The sequence below is a fragment of the Mercenaria mercenaria genome, chromosome 10 (genome assembly GCF_021730395.1).
Source record: "Mercenaria mercenaria strain notata chromosome 10, MADL_Memer_1, whole genome shotgun sequence".
NCBI lineage: Eukaryota > Metazoa > Mollusca > Bivalvia > Venerida > Veneridae > Mercenaria > Mercenaria mercenaria.
Genome location: NC_069370.1, coordinates 74,436,563 through 74,462,220, shown reverse-complemented (window position 1 = coordinate 74,462,220; position 25,658 = coordinate 74,436,563). Strand labels below are relative to the sequence as shown.

General features: G+C 35.0%; 2 protein-coding genes across 3 annotated transcripts; one reads left to right on the top strand and one right to left on the bottom strand.

The window, feature by feature from the left end:
* Positions 1 to 1,903: 1,903 nt before the first annotated feature.
* Positions 1,904 to 11,021, bottom strand: LOC123559464 (uncharacterized). 2 transcript variants are annotated; one of them, XM_053516506.1, is made up of 6 exons: positions 10,680 to 11,021; positions 7,615 to 7,782; positions 6,327 to 6,462; positions 5,037 to 5,099; positions 4,558 to 4,626; positions 1,904 to 3,482 (listed from the first exon to the last, which is right to left on the bottom strand). In XM_053516506.1, the coding sequence occupies exons 1-6, from the start codon at positions 10,816 to 10,818 to the stop codon at positions 3,329 to 3,331; spliced, it is 729 nt and encodes a 242-aa protein (XP_053372481.1). In that variant the 5' UTR covers positions 10,819 to 11,021; the 3' UTR covers positions 1,904 to 3,328. The 2 variants fall into 2 exon arrangements, with proteins under 2 accessions (XP_053372481.1, XP_053372482.1); XM_053516507.1 differs by lacking the exon at positions 10,680 to 11,021 and adding an exon at positions 9,600 to 10,669.
* A 1,663-nt stretch (positions 11,022 to 12,684) lies between these two features.
* Positions 12,685 to 19,829, top strand: LOC123561269 (skeletal aspartic acid-rich protein 2-like). Its single transcript, XM_053516508.1, has 4 exons — positions 12,685 to 12,843; positions 13,236 to 13,396; positions 13,686 to 13,885; positions 16,513 to 19,829. The coding sequence occupies exons 2-4, from the start codon at positions 13,333 to 13,335 to the stop codon at positions 16,738 to 16,740; spliced, it is 492 nt and encodes a 163-aa protein (XP_053372483.1). The 5' UTR covers positions 12,685 to 12,843; positions 13,236 to 13,332; the 3' UTR covers positions 16,741 to 19,829.
* The last annotated feature ends 5,829 nt before the right edge of the window (positions 19,830 to 25,658 follow it).

The following is a 25,658-nucleotide window of genomic DNA, read 5'->3' as shown; positions in this document are numbered from 1 at the left end:
ACCTAAAATGATAATCCTTGGTATTTCATGTTGTGTAGCATTAGTAGATGTCCCAGCAGCATTATCGGTTGTACCTGATGGTGATGCTGATAGATCAGCATCTGAAGTTGGCACTTGCCTGTTTGGCTTTTTTGGCTCAGCATGAATGGATGGACTCTCAGAGGCTGAAACTTGTTTAGTTGTATTGTCTCGTAACTTGACAATTTCTGTTCTTAGCTCTCTGTGTAGTGCAGATATTTCCTCTTTCTGTTGTCTTAGTTCACACTGCATTATAGAAATGTCAACATTGGATGGAACTGTCTGTAATTTCTGTTTCATGGATAGAACAGACTGCTTAATTTCTGAAATTTCTTCTTTAATGTTTGAGACTCCTGAGGTCAGCTCTGAAGTAATTTCTGTCGACAATCTCTCTTTTTGTAGTTTCTCTTTTAGTCCCTTGTTCTCAGTTTTTAAAGATTGATTTGTTTGTTTTAATTTCATCTGATCTTCTTCAAGAGTTAGAAGCTTTGAGGTGGTCTCTGAGAGTTTTGATTTACTAACTTTCAAGGATTCTTTTAAAGTTGATATTTGTTTGTTCATTTCTTGTGACCTGTTTTCTGCATGCTTATCAGTAACTTCACTGAGAGATTTTATTTGTTTAGCCTGTTCAACATTCCTTGAAACAAGTTCTTTGTTTTTGTTTTTCATATCTGCATGTTTTCCCTGTAACTCCTCAAGCTCTTTCTTTAAGTCTTTAAGTTTGTTTTCAAGTAAATGAATCTTGTCTTTAGATTCATTTAGTTTTTCAGCATTGTTGCTGCATATCATTTTCTCACAGTTACTTGATGAGACTGTCTTCAGACAGGTTTCGTCAGTTTCTTGAGACTCTGTCGTACGTTCATCCCAACTTATTGTGTCTGAGTTCCCATAAGGATTTTTTGTTTGAATGTTTTCAGTGCTTTGAGATTTATCTATTAGGATAACTGGTTCACTGTTTGAATTACTCGATTCGTTTTCTGTGTTTGTTTGTGGTTCTCCATTAGACCGTTTGTAGAAGGTTCTGTTCACAGGTGACGAAGGTGCTGATCTGGTGTGGAACTTCTTTTTGAAGGAGCTAAGCAAACTTTTTGATTTTTTCTTTGGGTCTGGTGTTATGAAATATGTGCCAGATTTATAGGACTTTAAGGAATCAGCTGGTGACAGTTGCTCAGATAGTTTTCTGAAGATAGAGTTGTGCCATTCTCTGTAGCCTAGGCCTTGTATCATTAGTTTCTTACTGTTAGGATACAATGAGATTTTAACTGCCTGACCGCTATATGTAACATCACTAGCAATCAGACCTGAACTGTTCCCATTCTGTACAAAGTTATATGTTTGCATAAGCATGTCTGCCATTTGATCATAAAGTTGTTTTGTGGAAAAAACAACAACACTGCAGTCCACTGCCACTGGAAATTTAACATTATAAAGAACACCATTGTTCTTGTCAACAAAGTCAGTGTTTAATTCTTCTATTGTGAAGCCATCTGTTGATGATAAGGAGTCTGTTGACATATTTTCAGCCATTGTTATATAATCCACTGTATAGTATTTGTAAAGTGCTTTTTCACACCTTTGCTGGCTAGGTTGGTGATTTTAATTAATCCCTTAAACACCATTGGAATGTTAGAAATCCCATGTTTATACACTGGTACTCTTAAATAATAAATAATCCTTTGTTTTATGAATAAAAATTAAATTTCTCAAATCTCACTGAATTAATTATAAATCCAATATCATTTTTGAAATCCTCACACTTTTCTTGATTTGCACATATAATTTTTTTCTGAATATTCCACTGTTTTCCTATTTAAATCTTAGTTTTTGTCAGAGCAAATTTTGTGTGTCTGCACAAGAGTTAGATAACTTGCTGCTGTCAAGAGTGAAAGTGCATCAAAACTTTAACCTGAAAATCTAAGTGAAAAGGTGGGATAATTCATGAAATATTGGTGCAAGAGTTATGGCCCTTATGTCAGATGATGTGGGTGATGATGAGGAATAAGTATTTCAAGTTTGAATCAAATCCATCAAGTAATTACAGAGATAAGTTGAAAAAAGAGAAAGTGTAAAAAAACTTTAACCGAGGTGGGGATGTGGAAAGACGCCGACGCCGGGTCGAGTAGGATAGCTCTCCTTATACTTCGTATAGTCAAGCTAAAAATGTCTAGTTTCTCTAGATGGTTTAGACGAGTGGATCCAATTAGATGGTCTGGACCAGTGGATCCAATCAGTAATTCAAGGGCCATAAATCAAAAGTGCCTTGGTGGATTTGGCTAGTTATCAAACTTGGCTAAGGTCTTATGGCCAAACACATTTTGTTCGACTTAAGAGTGCGGACAAGAGTAAAAAAGCTGATTCTGGTAATTCAAGAGCCATAACTCCAATATGCCTGGACCAATTTGGCTAGTTATCGAACTTGGCCGAGGTCTTATGGTCAAACACATTACGTTTAAGTTTGGTGAAAATCGGATGAGAAATGTTCGACTTAAGAGTGCGGACAAGCTTTGTGACAGACAGACACACATACAGAATTGAATAAATCAATATGTCTCCCACACCACTGTGTGGTGGGAGACATAATTAAAATCAAAGTTAAGGGGATTGTTACCACACTGGCTGATGAAGATGATAGAGATACATTTTCAGTTTCAAGCGAAAATTGCCAAAAAACTTTAAGTACAAAAGGGGCATAATTCTGTCAAAAACACAATTACAATGACCTTGTAACCACACAGGCAGATGATGATTATAAAGGAATATTTTCAATTTCAAGTCATTTTCCTTTAAAGTAACAAAGAGATGTCTATAATAAAAGCTTTCAAAAAACAAGAGGGCCATGAAGGCCCTGTATCAGTCACCTGACCTATAGACCTAAAGATCATCAAGATTAACATTCTGAACAAGCATCATTAAATCTATCTCGGGTTATTCTGCAATATCTCTGGTTAATTTGCAATAAACCACTTGCATACAATGAAGTCATCTGATCCAGGTGCGTAGCACAGTCGTAAAAAGTAGTTACCATTTTTTCTAACTGTCGTAAAAAGTAGTTAACATTTTTTCTAACACTGTTGATACTAGTATGTTGTTTTAGAATCGAAATAACAAGTTCCCAAGTATGATTTATTGTATAATAACCAGAGTTTTTTGTTCTTCTGTGAAACAATATATCACTCATGCCTACGGGCTTCGTGAAATATTCTTCCGCATAATAACTCAAAACACAGGTTATTCTACGATAAACCACGTTTGGGAACTTATTATTTCTTACATATATGTAATGGCTTTATTTCAGTGGCAGCGTCCAAAATCATTCTTCTCCCAGCTGTTTTTTCAAAAGTCTTATCTGTAGTCCCAACTTTTCCTCTTTCAGGATTTCTATCTTCCTATGACAGTTGCATCTGCAACAAACCACCTGAACTGAAGAGGATTGATTAGGAATTGCTCGAGCTGAAGCCGAATTTCTGAAATAGAAACACAATACATGTTGATTCAAGAAGATTTAGAGACCGATTGTTCATCTAATGGGGTTAATGATTCAACCATCTGTGTGAAAGAATACCGGCAATCATACATGAAGTATCACAATCAGACATGAAGTATCCTACAATTGCAAAGAAAAAATCAGTTATTCATGACAGCATGGTTCTTTCCTGAACCAGTTTTGAAATGAACCAGTACTTAATATTTCAATACATACTGGACAATATATTTTACAATGCCATCATACATTTACCATTGTTCAATAAAAATTAAATCTCAATTAATGATTTGTCAATGAATAAAACCAATGTCTGGAGTTCAAATGTGAAGGAATTATATCATGAGGGTGCAGCCTAAGAGATACAAAAATACACATCTGAACGACAAACAATGAATATATTAAAAAGGAATTCACTAAATGAGATTTATCACATGTTTGACGTCGCGGGAGTGTAATAAAGCCATTAAATAAAAATGATAATACACTAGTGTAATAAAGCTTTGACGTCCACGTCATTTACAGTATTGGAAACGTCAGTCAAATTGACTTGTTTTTATAGTAAAAGAAAGTAGATTTTTTGATGTTTCGACAGGAAAGTCTAATATGTGATAAAAAGAATATTACATTTGTGACTTTCCATATTTAATTTATTAAACTCGTTGAATAAAATTGATAAAATGCTTGGCAGAGCCTCGCATATTATTATTTTATTCAACTTGTTTAATAAATTCAATATGAAAAGACACTCATGTAATATCCTCTATATATTGTTTCTAAACTAAGACATTATCATGAACTTTAATGTACATAATTGATGACATCCATTTAAATTTTGATGATTTTGTAAGTTTCTTTTCCAGTGGCCCAGTGCTCTCCTTTGCCTCTTGACACAATAAGTGTGACTGAAGAGAAAATAAACTGTTGTATAATAACACAAAATTTTCACCAGGCTTTTATTAATATAAGAATCAGTTTGAGCTAAAATTAACCATCTTGTACATTTTTTTTTCAAAATCAAGCAGTTCTTTTGTTGTTCAATGCAAGTCAACTCATACCTGAATGATGTGTGATCCTCTTCAAGAGTATTTACTACGTCTGTATCAGGAACACTAACATGTGTAGTCCTGAAATTTTTTTATAGATTCTTGAGTACACATGTATCACAATTATTTCACATCAAAATGATTGCAGTAAAGCATTTGTCAGTGGCAAGTTGTTGATTTTGCCTTTGCGACAAGTGTAGATTATGATCAGCCTGCACATCCATGCAGTCTGATCATGATCTGCACTGCTTGCGATCAAGCCATAATCAGTTTTGTAAGCACCTTTTTTTACAGTCAATGGTAGTGTCTAAACTTAAAAGATGGACAATTTCATTATACAAATTTAGCAGGGTAAGGATTAACATGATCGTTTTATGCATTATATAAATTTCTATGAATGTTTTACATGTTACCCTTTCAGAAAGTATGAAGTTGTAAGTTGTTGTATACAATAGTTTAAATAACATATATATATGTTTTACCATCATTACCTACTGTCACAAGGCCTTGACAGCTCATCTTCCTCCATAGCTACTGCAGATGATATGCTGCCACTGAAATGCAACAAGAGCTGTATGCAGGATTGTTTGTGCTCATGCAACTATTTGAAATGCTGTACCAGAAGCAGAAAAGAAATGACACTATATTAATCGTTTTTATTATTATCTCCCCTTCCGCAAAGTCATTGTATTTACATTAGTCAAAATCAAAAATAAAAGTGTGAAGTTTCAATTCAACATTTGCCTGAGTTTCCGAGAAAATAAGTTGTATGAAAAAAAAAAATCAACCAATATTTTTCAATTGTCATTTTAGCACAAACCTTCTGTTTTTGTCCTTTTTCAGGGGTGTTTTAACAGAAGAGAAAACGTGAGTTAACTGAGAGATTCTAGCATTCACATGCTGTTATAACACATGTTTATCACATGTTTGACGTCGCGGGAGTGTACTAAAGCCATTACATAAATATGATAATATACTAGTGTAATAAAGCTTTGACGTCGACGTCGTTTATAGTATAGGAGACATTGGTCAAACTGACTTGTTTATATAGTAAAAGAAAGTACAATTTTATATATTTCGACAGAAAAATCTAACATGTGATAAAAAGAATATTACATTTGTGACTTTCCACATTGAATTTATTAAACTCATTGAATAAAATTGATAAAATGCTCGGCAGTGCCTCACATTTTATTATTTTATTCAATGAGTTTAATAAATTCAATATGAAAAGACACTTATGTAATATCCTCTATTTATATATGAGCGATCCGTGGAAAAGCGTAAACGTATTACGGGCCCAAAACGGATAATTAAAAAGGAAATGAAGTAAACTTGAAAAAACAACTTAGGCTTTACCCATCATTTCATGAAAATTTAATGACGTTGAGGGACAATATATTAATTTACCTGGGTTTTAGGCCCTTTAAGCTAGAATAACGTTAGCGCATGTTTCTTTCATGTTATAACATCATCAGAATCCCTCGGGAATCGTTGGTACCCTTGCCCTAATGGGCTCGGGTACCAACCAATCCTTCCAGATTCTGCAGATTTTATAACACAAAAAAAAACCATGTGTTATCCCTACATTTATATAATCAATATAATTATAGCAAAAGTATTTGTCAATGTAAATCAAGAGGCCTAAATAGACTTCAGTCATTCACATGTTTAGGACAATGATTGTTTTATATTGCAAGAGGCTAAATTACGTGATATATGCTGTTGGTGATTATTGTTAACAAAAATAGATTTAAAATGAAAATGGAAACTATAATTACTTGAAGTTATTAATTTGTAGTTGTGTTGTGTCCAGATCTGACCCAACAACTCCCTTGGTGTTGCAGGCATTTCTCCCTATCACTGCCATCACTGCTTCGGTTACCACGGACAGCTTTTTACAGGATGGCCCTCCTCCTGAATATTTAAATAAACAGTGTAAATATAATTACGTATATTGTTGGGAATAAAAGATGTTAAAACAAAATTATTAAGTTCAAGCAGTGTCATCCAAAATTATAAAATAATAAATCTACAATGTATTTGCTTGCATTGTATGGCAAAATGTACAATTTTGGCTTTAAAAAATGTGGAAAGCCTTCGCTTACCAAAAATAAGTGATAATTTATGCATTGTTATTATCTTTACGATTAGCATGTAAGCATAGCAGACAGAGAGGAGTTAAATCAGATTTTTCAATAAATAGAATCAATGTAAGTCAATGCTAGGCTTCTATTCTGACCAGAGATGCCAGGAACTTTTAGAATATCTTTACACCAATGTGTATAACACCTTAACCTAACACCTTGCATAACTGAAACTTCTGCATGATTAAGCTTTGCAATAACAGATATTAAAAAATTAAAGGAAATATTTCCAATAGATAGCCAATCAACAGGACTCTCACATATAAAGGCATAGATCTATACTTTGGTTCAATATTCAAATTACATATATATGGTTACATTTTACTGCTGTTACAAATGTAGGGAAAATGCATGTTTTTTCGTGTTATAACATCAATGAACATGCGCCGACGCTATTCCAGCATAAAACGCGTAAAAACTGATAAATGAATACAATGTCACTCAACGTCATTAATTTTCCACGCAATGCGCGGGAATTGCCGAGTTGTTTTTTTACGTTACGTCATTTTGTTTAGAATTTTCCGATTTGGGGCCGAATGACGTTTACGCTTTGCCACAGAAAGTGCATATATAAAAAGGTGTTATAACAGCACGCTAGCACGAGAATCTCTCCGTTAACACACGTTTTCTCTCCTGTTAAAACACACCCGAAAAGTGACAAGAACAGCAGTTTTATGCTAGAATACATGAAACATTGTTGTGAACAGATACATGTATACAGTTGCTAATTCACATTACAGTGCAACCTCTGTAGAGAAGCACCCATTGGGAGATACAAATATTGACTGTTATGTAGAGGTTGTTATTCTGGAGAAATTTCATAGTATATTTCAGACTAGGGAAATGCTGATGAAGTTCTTATATAGGGGTTTTTGCTTAAGAGAGGGCCGCTTTGTAGAGGTTGTACTGTACGTTTTATTACCTGTTAACTGCTGACTGTGCAAGTAGTCAGCATATTGTGACCTGTGGCTTTGGACAAGGTTATCCCACTTCTTCTTCAGCGCAGTCATTTCTCTAGGTTCGTCAGCCCTTGCATTGAAAGCCTGGACGACTCTCTTCCATGCCGCTGCTTTGCTACATGATGTTATGGCTGTTGAATAAAATAAAGTGTTTTTTTTTTTGTCATGTGAAATACGTTAAACATAATTATTCCAGGATCTGTGTTATGTTAATATTTGAAATAAGTGATAATTTTATTTGATTTAATGCTAACTGATGAAATACTAAAAGGAATGAATATCATATTGTTTTGTTTTACACACTTGTAAAACCAGAAACCGAAGTACACAAATCTGTTAACGGCTGGAAACGTAGTTATGTGTACGAGGTTTCGGGATTTACAAGTGTGTAAAACAAAACAATATGACATTTAGTACATTTGTTTCTTATTTATAGTCATTCTTACAAATGTAGATCTACAAATTATTTCAAATCTCTGTACTGGCAGTATAAACTGAAAAATGAAAAAAAATAGTACAACATTGGGAGCAGCTCAAAAGTTACTGGAATAATTTTGTTTTACACACTTGTAAAAAAATTCTTTTAGCCAATCAAATTGAAGGAAACGGTCAAAAAAAGATACAATTTGTTTTATTAGTGAGATATAGTCCATAGCACTCACCTTTGCCGATCTACTTGTACGTACATAGTGTATTTATTTTAAATTATGAAAAAAGTTAATTGCTTAGAATAGGATGAAAATTGTACTCGCTCTTAGTTCTTTATAGTACAATTCTCGTTTCAAATTACTTTACTGAATGAGAATTCAAATATGTTATGCAGGAAAACAATACTATAAGGAATGTAAAGTAACTCAGCTTCATACAGTGAAAAATGGAATCATGCAGTCTTAATTTTTTTGATTTATAGATGACACCAAAGATTGGTTTATTCCATGGATAGTTAATTAACAACAGCTTTCACATAGTTATCTTAACACAGATTCAACATATTTCAAATCCATGAATAAGACCATAAATGTTTGCAATTACTTACCACAAAGCAATATAACTACACTCATACAATTTCTTATTTTATGCTAACTGATGAGATACTGAACAATATCAGTGAGATATTTCTCCATATCACTCACAGTGTGCTGAACTTCATGAACTTTGTTTTTGTCACAGGCTGAGAAAAATTTGCAGTTAGTCCGGGGCTCAAACCGGGACCACTCCCTTACAGGGCGAGTGCTCTACTGACTGAGCTAACCGGCTGCCTGACACATCTTCTCCCCTATTGTGACCAAGTCCGTACCGTGACATTTTTTTCAGATAAAATTATCTTCCTTGAAATATATACTACAATTAACTCCCTTTGTTGTCTTTAAAAGTTTTGAATTACTGGTACCCTATGAATATCCTTTTCAAGCCATACAGGACAATACAGAACAAGCTAGCTATAATTCAGTTTGCAAAATAAATAATATGTTACCTTGGCTGCTAGGCCTTGCCATTCATGTAGCTAATAATTAAAGAGTTGAATAAAATAATATTATGCAAGGCTCTGCAGTGCATTTTATCAAGTTAAATAAATTCAATGTTGAAAGTCACAAATGTAATATTCTTTTTATTACATGTTATTTTTTTCTTGTCGAAACATCAAATTTCTACTTTCTTTTCATATATAAACAAGTCAATTTGACAATATACTATTAATTTTATGCTTATTGGTGAAATACTGGAAAATAGCAGTGAGATATAAATGGATATCACTCACAGTGCCGAACTTCCTTTTTTTCCAGATAAATTATCTCCCTTGAAATATATATTCTTTAATTACCTCCCTTTGCTGCCTTTAAAATTACTGGATTATACTAATACTCAAGCCATACACGAATCATGAACTGCTAGACAATCCTATATAGAACTAGCTATATAATTAAATTTGCAAAAGAAATAATGTTACCTTTGTCAGCTTGGTTGCTAGGCCTTGCCATAATTTCATAAAGCTACAGATATATATGTGTTTCCTCTACTTTTTTCCATTGGTTCACTATCGTGTTGTAGATTTTACTGGCGACAGCACATTTAGCTGGTTGTTGTCTTAGTTAATCATCACAAGACATCAACTCAACCTTACGTAATATGCCAGCATTTACTTTCCCACTCCAAGCCCAGCCAGTTGTGTTCCAACTTCCATCCATTTTGTTATGCTATGCAGCTCCTAGATCAATATTTCCTAGCTATTTCTATTGAATCCATGATGATATTTAATTCTGCAGCTTGATTTTCCAAGGACATACGCAAATATTTAAAACGTATGTCAGAATGTCTGTTTGGATGCCAGTAAAAAAATGATATGAAAATTTATACAATAATTCAAGTCTAAATATATATTTATCAATCTATCCTCTATACCCTAAAATCCGCTATACCCTAAAGCACTGTATGCTTCCATTAGTTTGGTCTTTCAAGTGTTTTACGCTAGTCCAGTAGTGCCTACTACTAGTGGGGCCATATTGCCCATACAGTATGAAAAAATTATCATAATATTTCCTAGGACTGCGTCAAATTGGACTACCGTTACCTATATGATTTCATTATCCATTCCAAATGTAGTCCTTAAGACCTGACATAATTCATATCACTTTATAAGCTCATTTCAATGGATATTTTACAGTTTTTATTTTCCATGTTAAATCGAATTTATGCTACACTACTTTCATACTTCCCGTTTAGCAGTTTAGACGTCAAAAAAGGCTTTGATATTAAAAATGCAAAATGTCAGAATATAAAATGTTGAAAGTAAAATGACAACATTTTCACGTCTAACTCTTTGGACTAGATCTATCCCAAATCATGCAATATTTCTTGATTTATGTGCAGAAAGCTTAAAATCCTATCACGCGTAATGTAGATGAGTCATTCAGCGTTTCCGTTATAAGGAAATGTTTGTGGAAATTGCAAGACGGTAGGCATACTACCCTATATCATAGAGGAGAATAAAGACTCGATATGATAAGGATACTTTTTCGTTAAAACTTACTATTTGTGAATTTATGCCTCTGCATGGAGTGGAAGGAGAGCCCCTCCACCCCGCTGTCTCCACCCATCACCTCACACAGCAATAACGCGTCTGACATAGAAAAATTTGGCGAGCGAACGGGCTTCTTGGATTCCTCCATTCCGTCTGCTTTGACAGGTGATATGCGCGCGGTGATTTGTCATATCCGTTTTGATACTTCCGTTACTATATTTAGGCGTGGGAATTTCCAAATATGCTTGACAACGGGTTAAGATTTTACTTAAGTTACTTTGTCAAACTTAAGATTTTCTTAGCTAAGAATTTCTTAAGTTCATTTTAGAATAGGACTTAAGTTTAAGATTACTTTTTATCTTACCTAAGGAAATAAAATTAAGATTTTCCTTATCTTAAATGTATTTTCTTAGATGCTACTGAAATACGGACCCAGGTCAGTTTTAAACTTTGTTCGAACAAGGTCACGTCAGATTGTGGGCACCCATTATAGAACATAATTTACCACATGGCTAGGTGTGTGTGAATTATACACTTATTGAATAACATGCAGGTCAAATGTCAAGCCGACCTGACTAAATATTTTTGACGTGGGAGCTGATCAGTATGTGTTTTATTACTTGGCATCAGAAATAAATGTTCACAGATCTTTTATCTTTACTTAAGCCCAGCTAACGTGTGCTGAAACAGACTGGTCTTATGATACAAATTATGGACAGGCGATTTTTATTTAGAATCTTAAAAAAACAAACAATACTTATTGAATATTCAAAACTGTAGCCCGCCAGTCCATAGTCAGGTAACAAGGACCGCCATTCTGTAGTCAAAACTATTGGCCAAGAACCAAAGAACCGATGGTCAATAGGTATGACTATTACCCAGTAAGAAAATCCCTGTGTTTCATTACATGCCATCAGAAATATATTTCGACACTTCTGTTGTTAAACTTCGACTCATTAGCCCAGCAAACCAGTAAGGACCGGTTTTTACTCTTATTCATAAAAAATGTGTACTTTTTAAACTTAACGCATCGTGTAAAGTATTTTAGTTTATGTTAAGTTTATTACTTAGGTACCCTTTAAATCTGTATAAATCATAGTAAGAAGAAAATGGCCCATTTATACAAATCAGTTTTTCGAAAATTTATTAGTTTATTATGTTCAAACTGCTAAACATAATTTGACTACATAATTTGACTTTCACGGGATGAAAGCTATTGTATAAAATAACATAAAGAAATTGTCATTACTAAGTTTTCGTCAATGTTGTATTAAGCCTTCCTAAACAAGCCGTGGTTATATTTTTTGCGGAAATTATTTTGTACAAAAGATCTGTGTATAAAACTGTTCATCAGTTTGCTCTTTGAGCCAAAAGGAAGATATTTTCAGCTCGGTAAAAATGAATTAATTCCATATTTTAACGCTTAAGAAGAAACCGACACTTTGAAAACAAGGAAGTTAGCCTTTTCATCTTATATGAGAAGCGTACGATATGACTGAGTCGTTTCTGTGTATTAGTAAACTTGACAATCTGCCATGTCAATATGCGTTAAAATGGAGCTTTTTCGAAAAAAAGTACGCAGTTATTATAATGTCCAAAATCCGAGGCGTTACGAAATGTTCAAATATAACATATAGAAATTCATTACTTTAAGATTTTATACTGTAAAATCATGCAATTTCGTATTTCTTTACTTTAAGATTTTATACTGTAAAATCATGCAATTTCGTGGGTACAATATTTCGTGATGTTGCCCAAAGCGGCTATTTTCTTTGAGCATCAATTAATGGGTTTCCGCTTATTAAGATAAAGGAATTGGAACTTTGCTTTCTCGCGGGATTTACAAAACTTGAGAAAATTAGTTTCTGTGAATATTTATGATTTCATAGTAGATAAAATACTTTAAATAGATACTTATGTTCATCTATAGCATGCATTGAATTCAGGAATCTTTTTTACGTTTTTTAATCTTTTTTCTTGAAAAAAAAGTTTCAGGATCTGTTTTAAAAATGCTGTCTTAACACTCTTCATAATTTTCTTGTTGTGCAGGAGATTCAAAGAAAAGCATTACATTAGAGTTCGACAATCTGTCGGAGAAAAAGTCTGACGGCAGTGCAGTTAAAGAATCTTCTCATGTGACAAACACTTTCGCCAACCAGCCGTTTACATTCAAGTAAGACAACTTTAGATATATATATTAATGGTCCTGTAATCCTTTGCCAATGCTAGATTTTAAATTATTTACAGAAGGAAAGAAATTGAGTCGTTCTTTGGATTTCAAAAACAAACTCTCAAAAAAAAGTGCGACACATCTGGTATAAATTATGTAGCTTTTGTTTATTTAACACCGAGTTTCCTGAAAGAAAAATATCTCACTGTTAAATGTTGACTATCATGAAAACTTCGACAATTTCTTTGTACTGTGAAATCGTTTAATTTCAAGTGTTTTTTTTTTCAAAATTATGGGACGCCCTGGCAGTGCAAAGCATAAAGCCCCTTCCTCCTGTTGAAATTTATTATACACGTTTCTATGATATATCTAAAAAAGTCATTTCATGTTTACAGGCCTATAGTAGAAGAGGAGTATCCGGGTACCAGCATCGGAGTTCAGCGTTTGACATTCGAGTCAGCCTTAAAGAACGGGGCTTCTCTTAAAGTCCACATGTATATATTCAAAGAAAGCGGAGATATTGTACAAGAGAATGAAACTGTTTCCGTGAAAGCTGGTATGTCATTGTGTAAATGCACTTAATATTTTAGATAAAGCTAGTTTGCTTATTGCAAAGTATTTATAAAATCAAATGTAAGGTTAACTTTAAAGTGTAAATTGAAGAAGTAGAAAAACATTAATACCAAATAAGGCCCCTTTACCTGACATTTGTTATACGTCACTCTACAGTTTGCACAAAATCTAATAAACAAGCAGTCTATATATATCTTATGTAGTGTATCTGAACAAGGTGTGTTTTGATTAGTTTGAATAATAAATTAACTAAACAGTTAATGTTTTTGCAGGAAATGTAAAAATCAATATTGATATTACCAGCTGGTCGTTTTGTGACGGTTCAAGTTCTTGCAAGCAGAATGAGATGGGAGAATACCTGGACTTTGACATCGTAATGAAGGGTAAAAGTGGCAGTGCGACAAGAGCTGACTCGGAGTCGGGAAATACGTATACACTAGGAGATAGTGGTAGCACAATGTTGTCGAGAAAGGTTTGTTATTCTTAGATATGTACCATGCCATGAATATACTATCACTTTAGATTCCCTACAGTTTGTTAACTCAGCGCCGGGTTATAGTAATGAGTACAGCCAGTCTACCCACCCCTCTGATCCGTGACATTCCGTGCAAAGCATAGCTGTAAATACCTGTACACTAGTGACTAGTGCACAATTTAAATCCACTAGAGCTAATGCGGCTTAATATATTATGTTATTATTAAGCATATATCTATTTCGTGAATTTTAACAAAAACATTTGATAATTTTAGGTTTTTATTTATTTATTAATAACCCCCTTACATCTTTAAACGATGTTTCAGCAAATAACATTTTTTTACACTACAGTAAGTTCTTTGATATTTATGCCCCCGAAGGTGGGCATATTAAAATCACACTGTCCGTCCGACTGTAACTTTGTAAATTCTTGTCCGGGCTGTAACTCTGCCATCCATGAAGGGATTTTAAAATAGCTTGGCATAAATGTTAATCATAATCAGAAAATGTGTCAGGCGCAAGACCCAGATCCCTATCTCCAAGGTCAAGGTCATACTTAGAAGTCAAAGGTTAATAGGATCTTTTTCGTGTCCGGTATATAACTCTGTCATCCATGAAGGAATTTTGAAACAACTTGGCATAAATGTTTACCATAATGAGAACATGTGTCACGCGCAAGACCCAGACCCCTAGCTCCAAGATCAAGGTCACACTTAGAAGTCAAGTCAAAGGTTAATAGGGTCTGTTTCATGTCCGGTTCGTAACTCTGCCATTCATCAAGGGATTTCAAAATTACGTGGCATAAATAATTCCCATAACGAGAAAACGTGTCATGCACAACAACCAGACCCCTAACTCTAAGGTCAAGGTCACATTTAGAGGTTAAAGATTAACATGCCCGTTACATAACTCTTCCATCGATGGAGAGATTTTAAAATTACTTGGCATAAACGTTCCCTATATTGAGATGACGTGTCAGACGCAAGACAAAGACCCCTAGCTTCAAGGTCAAGGTCACAGAAGTCAAAGGTTAACATTGTACGTTTCTTGTCCGGTCAATAACTCTGCCATCCATCAAGGGATGTTAAAATTACTTGTCACAATTGTTCCCTATAATGAGTTGGTGTGTCATGCTCAAGAACCAGACCCATAGCTCCAAGGTCAAGGTTACCTTTGGAGAACTTTTTGTCGAGCCCGCTTGCGGATGCGAAGACATAGTTGTCCAAATGGTGTTCGGTGTATGTGCGTGCGTCCGTGCGTCAGTGCGTGCGTCCGTCCGGATTTGTTTTTCCGGACCATAACTTTGACATGCATTGAACAATCTTGTTTATATTTAACATGAATGTTAACCTCAGTGAGACGGTGTGTCATGCGCAAACCTCAGGTTCCTATCTCAAAGGTCAAGTTGGAGGTCAAAGGTCATGTCAGATCTTGTCCAGCCCATAACTTTGACATGCATTGAGAAATTTTGTTTATATTTTGCATGAATGTTTAACTCAGTGAGACTGACTCTATCTCAACGGTCAAGATTACAGTTATGGGTCAAAGGGCGGGCTCGACATGTTGCCCGTGGGCATCTAGTTTTTTATCTGGTCACAAAATGATTCATACCTAAACTATTCTGGCATATTTTGCGCAGACAACTGTAGCATTCTTTGGCACACTTCGGGGGCGTTTGTCACTAACAGTGACAGCTCTTGTTTGAGGTTCAATTTTAAATACTTAGTAGTTACCTTAAAGACGCACCACAAAATAACTGTATTCTTTTGTAATTCCATGATGGTAATCATACATTTTTGCATGGAGTGGAGAAAATGAGAAATAGCAAGTATCTAGTTACAAATTGACAGTGACATAGATAAGGCTAAGACAATGTGTTTATTGATATACTTCTACTCGGATCAATAAGATCTGTTGAATTAATTATACCAATGAGCGGAATGTTTGTTTATAGCCTAGACATGGGTATAGATCTAGTATTTCTTCGAACAATCAGTTTTTGAAATAAACCATTTAGATGTTTGAAAATACAATGTGTATGAACAATTTTTTTAGATAGGGGGTCTAGTGATCGAAATTGCTTTAAACATAAATCACATTTTTATTACTGAAATAGCCTTTGGAAACTGCCAGTTTATTTAAAATTGGTTATTTACTACATTTCTGTTCCAAATATTATCATTAGCGGTCTGCTTATTGTTTCGATCGGTCGCAACAGGAAGAGGGGGAGTACAGTCGTTTATAGGGGTGATCATAGGAAACCATCACATTTCGTTAAAATGTCACATATCCATGCCAACTATTCCCATAAGAAATTATTATATTTCCCTACCAGTTATTCGCATGAAAAATGTCTTATATTTCCTTACTAAATACCATGGGAAACTGTCACATTTTTTTTTCTGTGGAAAATATATTAAATTTGAAGTGGAAATATTATCCCGCTTGAGTAGAGTAGACTACATTTCATTGAACGCACATTTAAAGAATTGTGTTTTATTCGTATCTGTATGATTTTGATACCAAGTAAGATTGACATGAACCCTTTCTAGACGGATATATGCAAATATGTCATTGTACTAACATGCTCTGTTTAATTATTCATACATGTGTACCACTTTTAGATAAAAGTTGACGGTGCAGCAGACCTTGTTGATATGGCAACAGATTATCCTAAGCTGATAACGCAGGGCAGCAAACAGATCTTCCGCTTCCGGTTCCCAAAGTTCACGACCAGCATCTTATATGATCCAACAATTTTTCTAAACCCAGACGGCACCAACAGTGCTGTGAAGGAAACTATTTCCGCTTTTATGCTAGCTGCAGTCGGTGTTTTATTCTATATGCTTTAATTATTGATATAACTTAAACTTCTTTCGAATGTTATGCGTACATTTTCCTAGGTATTTTACATGTCTACAAGTCCCGTGATGTATACAGCATTTTATTAGTTTGAATAAGTCTAGTTTTTTCATATATAATGCCATTTTAACTACTGTCCAATGATTGTGTCCAAAAGATTAAAAACGTTCATTAAAGTTTTTTTGTGATATTAATTGCAGTTTACGCTTTTTACATTTTTAAAACATTTAAAAAACATTGACACACATGATTATATTGAACATAGAAACAAAATGTATGTCAATGTAGTGAGGTGTGGGCTGAAAGAAGTACCAGTTATTTATTAAAGGGACAACAAAATGCAAGTGTTGTTTTTCGGTTAGCAATTAGATAGACTGATATCAACTACATGTAATATTTTGTCGATGTAGCTAGATATTTCTCATCAAGAAGTGTCGATTAAGGAAGGTATATCACATATTACACATGTTCTGTCTGAATGAACGAGTGTCAAACATTTGTAAAAACCATTGCATTTCATAGAATCTCGACCTTGTTGCTTCATTAATCTCTGTCTATTTTAGTCTAGCATAATAATATTATTTTAAATATAATTTTTAACCTTATTTACATTTTTTATTTCTCTTTATTCATTTATTTTCTTATTGTTCTTGCTACATATCACATGTTTCTGTCTGAATAAGTCGGTCACTTTTTTGACATGGCATGGATTTCTAGAATTGAATATTTACCGTTATTTGAAGTACATTTTTGTTTCTCAACCGTAGGTATTGTTCAACTATATTTTATCTGGTTATTTAACAAATACAAGGTACTTAATTTGAGATATTATGGTTGGTTTGTTTGTTTCAGATGCAAAGTGAAAATCAGTTTGCCGGTACATATAATAGGGTTATTATAACAGTAGCTCGTTCTGGGATGCTGTATTCGGCTCGAGTGGATTTTGCCAGTTCGGACCTCACGAGGCGCGCAAGCGCCCTTGCAAAGTCCACGAGAGCCGAATACAAAATCCCAGATCCAGCTACTGTTGTAATGACCCTTTTATTATATACCTCCACCTTTTCGTTTGTTTATTTGTAATCGAACAAAATCTTAAATATTTGTTGATGTTAAAATGAAATGAGTGATGTTTTAATGTGCGCTATTTATATAATTGTGTCAGTTCATGCATATTCAATGAAAGTAGTCCGGCAACATACAGTAGAAAAGGTACAATACGGATTTTTTTTCTGCCTGGTCATACTTACTTTTGAAATACAATCCGAATTTTTGACAGAATTTATGTAGGTATATAATAAAGATAATTACATTGTGATAACAAGACTTATAATGTTCCGAAAATAAATAGGGGCTATATGATACTTGATTTGTTTGTATACATATAGGTTCAATAAAAATGAAAACACTAAGATATTTATAACAGAAGAACATGAGATCGTGAATGCCTTTTCTTACACAATGGCATAAGAAATGTAGTACACCATATTTAAGACATTCCATTACGACAACACAAAACGTTTTTCGTCTCCTGATTGAAATTTGTACTAACTTTGTGGTTCTAAGATCGTGTACTATAAACGACTCCAACTGTATAACATAAGTTTCTAAAATTAAAGAAATTTTACCATGCAAATCTTGTAACTTCAAGTACGTCATGTTCTAGTTTTAGTTACGTTTTTTGGCTTTATTGTATTTATTACTGTTTACGAGCAGACAAGTGGACTGGCTTCAAATTTGTTTGGGATACTGTTCAGTGAGTTCACTTTACTAAACGTAAGTTTGACAAGTTCATTCTGATTACTTGTTACCTATTTAAGAAATAATTTATAGCAAAAGAGTGTTTTAACACTATCTATGCACAATGGGCGGTTATACGTCGGGCGTAATAATTTCGAGGGCGCAGCCCGAGTGAAATTATTTGTACGAGATATTACCGCCCGAGTGTATAAATAGTGTTAAAACACGGTTTTGTTATAAATTATTTCGATTCTAATATGCCTTTAATCTAAAACAGTAGATGTAGTTGCGCTCTTTCTTGGTCGCAACAAAAACTTTGACGTCACCGGACGTTAACGTGACGTCATTCTAGCATAAGCATGTTTTAACAGAGACAAGCATATTAGAATGAACATTATAACACAACTTTTGTGAGTAATCAAACCGTTGAAATTCCTTTTAGAGTAATAAAACCCCTTGTCGAGAGAGGGTTCACATAATTTAATTCAATGTTGTCGTCTGTAAATGTCGACAACTTCTAATACCAATGTATAACATAACATAATACTAATGTTTATTTCAAATTGTATATATCACACAATATCTGTGGGAGAGCACATAATATCTATGGGAGAAACATGAGTGATTAGTTGATATTAATAGAATAATTTCAGGCCCCTGGATCACAAAAGAATTTCAGTCGCAGCTTAGTTTGATAATGAAATTTTATTTATCACTTATATATCTAAATTGCATTTTCAAAACTAAATGTTAAGTTAATGACTGTTTTTAATTAAGTTCATGAGCATTATCGTGACGTAAGACCATGATGTTGTTTTGTTGTATATTGTATAAGTATTGTATTTTTGCTAAAATACCATGCAGTCTTAATTGGCCTTGTAAAGTTGTTGATGGGAAGTTATGTAAATCATGTGTCCAAGAGGAGTGATGTGCTGACTTGTTAGAGCAGCATCACGGTTGGGTTCGAGTATCGATCTTGCTGCATATTTTTTCTAACATTGACACATTAGTTCAAATTATTTTGTTTTTGGAAGAAGGTTCAAACATATATGCTTTGTAAATGTGTTGGTTATATTTCAAGGATTGTCGTCTGCGCACTTAATATAAGGTACATGAATAATTTCCTGTATTTTAAAATAGACTGACATTTATAGATACTTTGCATCCTGTATTGAAGTAGTTGATAACAATAGTGACACAAAATGTTTACTTGAAATTGTTTGATCAAGATTATAGTGTATCAGCAACACCGGACAAATATTACTCATTTCTTAACACACATTAATATCAAACTTGTTGTACTGACTCTTCATACAAATAAATGTATGAAACGATCAAATAACTTTTGGTTTTATTTCCTTTTCTTTATAAGCAGACATCAGAATTTTGTTATATGAACTTTTATGATCGTAAGTCAAATCCTGACAATGCAGGTGGTCTTGTGTGATCGTAAAATCCCTCGATGTCTTGCAATCAGTCGTGCTATCAATATGTTCCATGTCGCAGGCAAGCCAGGACACTGTGTGATCATAGAAAAAGACGACCAGACCAAGACCGCTCTATGTCGCACGACTGGGCATAGTCGCGGGTAATTGCAGCTCCAATGTAACTGGGTCATTGAGATCTCTGTGATAAAATTACAACGGAGGGATGGTCTTACGCTTGCAACGAAAGTACATGTATAACATGTGGGAACTTTTTTTGGTCAGTCTTATAGATTTATAGTATCAAAAAATGTTTTTGCCACATATTATAGAGTATTATAATCAATTTATTATCTTGCCTAAAATTCATAAAGATATTAACTCAGAACTACCACTTGGTTACCCGGGACGGCCAATTGTATCTGGGTATAACTCTGTTACTGAAGGCATATCTGAATACATTGATAATATCTTGAAGCCACACATGGAAGCCCTGCCCTCATATGTTAAAGACTCTACTGACTTCATTAAAAAGCTAGGGTCTATGCCTAATATCTCCCCTAATGCATTTTTGGTTACTATGGATGTTTCATCCTTATACACTAATATTCCGCATGATGACGGGATAGAGGCTTGCCGGGAATATTTGGACAAAGCTCATTCATACTTGTCACATCAGTCAGTCAATGATATTTGCCAGCTTATTGAACTAGTCTTGACTAAAAACCATTTTCAGTTCAATAATGAAAATTATGTTCAAATTTTAGGTACTGCTATGGGTACACGTATGGCTCCTACTTATGCTTCACATTTTATGGGTAAAGTGGAAAGCGATTTCCTAGCTAATACTACTGTTAACCCATCGCTTTGGTTACGTTTCCTCGATGACATTTTTTTTTATATGGGAACACAGTGAAGCAGACCTACTTAAATTTATTGACAGTTTAAACAATGTCCATCCCAATATAAAATTCACCCACAGTTATTCAAGAGATACAGCTACATTTCTTGATGTTAATATTGGTAGAACAGGAGATAGTAATTTTGATTTTTCTGTTCGTGAAAAAAGGAACCAATACATATCAATACATTGAATTTTCATCCTGTCACCCTCTTTCATGCAAGAAAGGGATCCCGTATAGCCAAGCTAAGCGATACAGGCGTCTCACTTCTAATGATGATTTGTTCACAAATGAATTGGAGAAATTGCGAACGTATTTCCAAAATCGTAATTATCCAAGTCATATCCTTGATGATGCTTTAGATAAAGCATCAGCATTGTCAACTGAAGAAGCCATGACCAATCACAGGCAGAACACAGATGATATTATCCCCTTTGTTTGCGTATACAACCCATCCCTACCAAACATTGGTCAGATCCTTAATAAATATTGGGGGATTTTTGAACTATCTGAGAAAAGCAGTGTACGCAACCTGGTTAAATGCAAACCAATTATTGCTTACAAGCGACCTACAAATCTTAGTGATATCTTGGTTCACAGTAGCCTGATGTCTTCGGATGTAAATGGTGGTGTTCTTAAATGTAATAGAACACGGTGTTCTCATTGCGCTAATATCACTGAATCTGTACAGTTTACAAGCTCTCAAACTTTAAAAACTTACGATGTTAAACAAAATCTTAACTGCATGTCTGAAAATGTTATCTATTTAATCACATGCAAAAAGTGTAAGTTACAATATGTGGGACAAACACATCAGAAATGTTCTCAAAGAATGAACAGCCATAAATTTGATATCAGACATTTTCCTGATACTCCTACAAATGTATCTGAACATTTCAATTCTGAAAATCACTCTGTTAGTGATTTTTCTTTCATGCCAATCGACTTGGTAAAAAATGACTGGTTTAGGCTCTTGAAAGAGACTCGTTGGATTCATACATTGAATACAGCCTGGCCTCATGGCATGAATGCTAAAATATTATTTTAGTCTTTCATTTTTTCACACAGATTCTTCCTAATGTATTTTTGCATATAAGTCAGTTTTCCTTGCCTGTATTAATATTATTTTTGCTTTGCAATTTTTGCAGGGAATAAGTATCTATTTTTGATCCTATACTATATGTGAATATTACGCCAAAATGGGTAACGTCTTTTGACGTCGTCATTGACGTCGTACTTTCCTGTGACGTCATACTATTTTGTTATTATACTCTGATGAAGTCCAATGGACGAAACATGTTAGTTTTGAAGTAAAAAGTATATTTCTGGAGTTAGTTCTTCGCTTTATCTATTTATTTCAATCAATTTATTACAAGTTTTTCAGTGAATTATTGAAATATTAGAGTGAAATATCTCTGGTATTTTCACAGAATAAATATCAAATATATTTTTCACTGGTAAGAATCTATAAAATGGGTAAATTTAGTCAAGAACATGAAATTAACAAGAGCTGTCACTATTGGTGACAAATGCCCTTGAAGTATACCCAAGGATGCCACAGTTGTATGCGCAAAAAGAAATCACATATCATTTTGTGACCTTGACCTAAGAGGCCTGGGTCATAAGCGTTACACACCTTCTCAATACGGTTAACATTTGTGTTATGGACCAGACAAGAACCACATTCGACTTCTAAGTGTGGTCTTGTCCTTAGAGCTAAGCGTCTTGCGCATGACACCTCATCTTATTATAGGGAACATTTATGCAAAGTAATTTCAAAATCCCTTTATGAATGGCAGAGTTATGGACCAGACACGAAACAGACAATGTTATCCTTCGACCTCTAAGTGTGACCTAGACCTTGGGGCTAGGGGTCCGGGACTTCCGCATGACACGTCGTCTCATTATGAGGAACATTTATGCCAAGTTATTTCAAAATCCCTTTATGTATGATTAAAGGGGAAGATGCACACCACATGCAATCCCTGTTCAACTTTTATAATCGGCAAATCGCTGGTTGTTTCGCTTCAACAGCAAATAAAATGCACTAAAATCAAGATCAATGCAGTCTCAACTAACATAGAAATTCTTGTAAAAGCTTGTTTTCGTAGAACACAGGGTATATATACATTTATGTATACTTTAAAATAGTGACTAGCATGACTATTCGAAGACTGCTCATGGCTATTGTTCTGATCCTGATGTCTACGGCGTCCTCGGGTTCGCTGCAAGATAGGTTTTTCGTTTTCGATTTGTTTATCTTTGTCAATTCGCATTGCTTTAAACATCAAAAATTAAAAAAAAAACTTATACTGACTACAATGGATACATCAAATGAAATATGTCCCATTTAAAACCCTGACGTGAACTTTATTGGATAATATTCAATAAGAGAGTTTTCTTGCCATGCCTGGTGTCTGCATTCGTATGGAAACACTCTTATTTTGTATCTCTATAGGAGCGACACAAGTAACTCCATCGGTGAGGGTGGCGCAGTGGATAGTTTTGCAGATTACGAAACCGGCGGAGCGGGTTGAATGCCCAGTCAGGGCCGGAATTTCCAGAGATATTGTGTCTCTCATCCACCCAGTTAAGACTTTATGTGTATCGGTGCGTTTTACCAAACCCGTAAACGAACGTATGAGTGTAAACTCGTATATGAGTCAGGGTATAATTTCAATTGAAATTAATGGGAAGAACCTTTGACTAGGGTGTCGAGGGACGCACGTCAGGACAGGGTGAAAACTACTCGTATCTGTTGGGATTTTCTTCTATCGGTGCTGTTTCGAGCTGGGAATATTATTGACATTTTTATCATCATTATCATCATCATAATAATATTCATCATCATCATCTTGGACTGGCCCGTTGTAGAATCAATTGAAAAATTAACTTCCCTTAACTGTATTACCTAAGTACTGTTGAAAACAGGCGCTGTGAATCCAACAAACAAACTTAATATTCATCAAAACCATTCTACAGGGTGCCAAACTTTGATACATTTGCAGTAATAGACTAGGTATATGATCACTACAGATTGTCAATAAATGGTGGTTATTTGTACCAAAGTATTTGGAAATCTGACTAAAGCGATTATGATCCGGACACAAATGTGTATATTACAACAAAATAACAAAACACATCTAAGTTCAAAGCTGTGAACTTGATCTTGAATATAGCAACATGGATCATGATCGCAACAAACCTTCTATCCATGCTGATCATGTGAACCAAATAACTCGAAAATCTGACTATGCATGGTCAAGTTATACCAAGAACATGAACCTATATATAACTGCACGAACACACAAACTCCGCTATTTCACGGCGGGATTATGATAAAAGAAGGCATATTACCTTACAAGCGGGCTCATTGGGATGAGGGTAATTAAAAACTAAAGTGTATTTTCTTAGAATCTCATAGATATTAGTCCGCAGCATGCACAAGGTCGAGCCCTCCTAGACCTAAGGCTAACGACTCCGTCCATGACAAGTTGTATATAATTTGTCCCTGGACATAGCAACTTCCTGTTTTTCACCCAACTTGAAACAGCTCTGGATAACGAAAGATAGCTACAAATGTATGTCGTCACCGGATTCGAACCAGTGACTTGAGCATGTGGGTCTACATTTCAGCTAGTCGAGGTAACAGTATAAGTAGCTGAAGTTGTAATCATATTATAGTGGTAGTGGCAGTGGATGCAGAAACGATAATAAAAATTGAGCCACGTCACAGGAAAATTGGCATTCGGACATTTTCGTGAATTTCCAGAAAGTCTGTATTTAGGCTGACCTGTGCATTTATGCATCTGCATTAGGGTCAGAAAATTTCATATTCAGGTAGAATTTCTTTGAAATAACAGCGAACGGTGTGGGTCATGATCAGACTGCGCGGATGTGCAGGCTGATCTGGGTCCACACTGGTTGCAAGGCCTCAAAGATTCCCGAAGGCCCATTTTTCTCATGATGGGGCTCAAAGAATTTTATGACCTCATCGACGACAACGACGATAACTTGTGATGGTGCTTATGGCAGTCATTTAATGATGTTGCGATAACTACCAACTGATTGAACATTTGCAGTATCTTCTTCTTCTTGTCGTTCGCATCTACACTTTCAGACCAGTAGCCTCGATGAAACTTGTGGTTTGCCTAAGATCCTCAATGCCTCCATACAGTTTCTGGTGGACTGAGGTATCTATTGGCCAAGTCGCAGCTCGCTCTTGGTCGTGCCTTTTACATCTCTGAAGTATATGCTCCGCAGTCTGATCTTCTTCACCACATGGACAAGTTGGCGATGATGTCAGTCTGTATTTCTTGTACATGTGAGCATTGAGTTTGTTGTGCCCTGAGCGGAGCCTGACCATCATCACTTGTTCAGACCGATCAAGGAGATGAAAAGCATCTTCCTCCATCCTTGGTCTCGTTAGTGCCTTGATGATGGTGACTTTCTCCTTGTAATTCACAGGTACTGTTGGTTGTTCTGACTGAGCTCCTAGCTTAGCCAGTTTGTCTGCCTTTTCATTGCCTGCAAGTCCACAATGGGATTGAATCCACTGAAGTGCTACTTTGCAGGTTATACTCAGGCTCTGCATTCTCCTGGCTAGCTGCGAAGCTTTATTGTTGATCAGAGCTTCCATGACAGACAGTGCATCTGTGAAAAAGACGACTGAGGAGCTTTCTTCTGCCGAGTCTTCAACCATTGAGACGGCCTTCATGAGTGCTTCAGTCTCTGCCTTATAGTTACTGCAGTGTTTTCCTGTGGCTGCATGTAGTGTTTCTCTCTTGCCAGATGGGTATTGAATGAAAACTCCTGCTCCTCCATCTTTGACGTTGCATGTGGCTG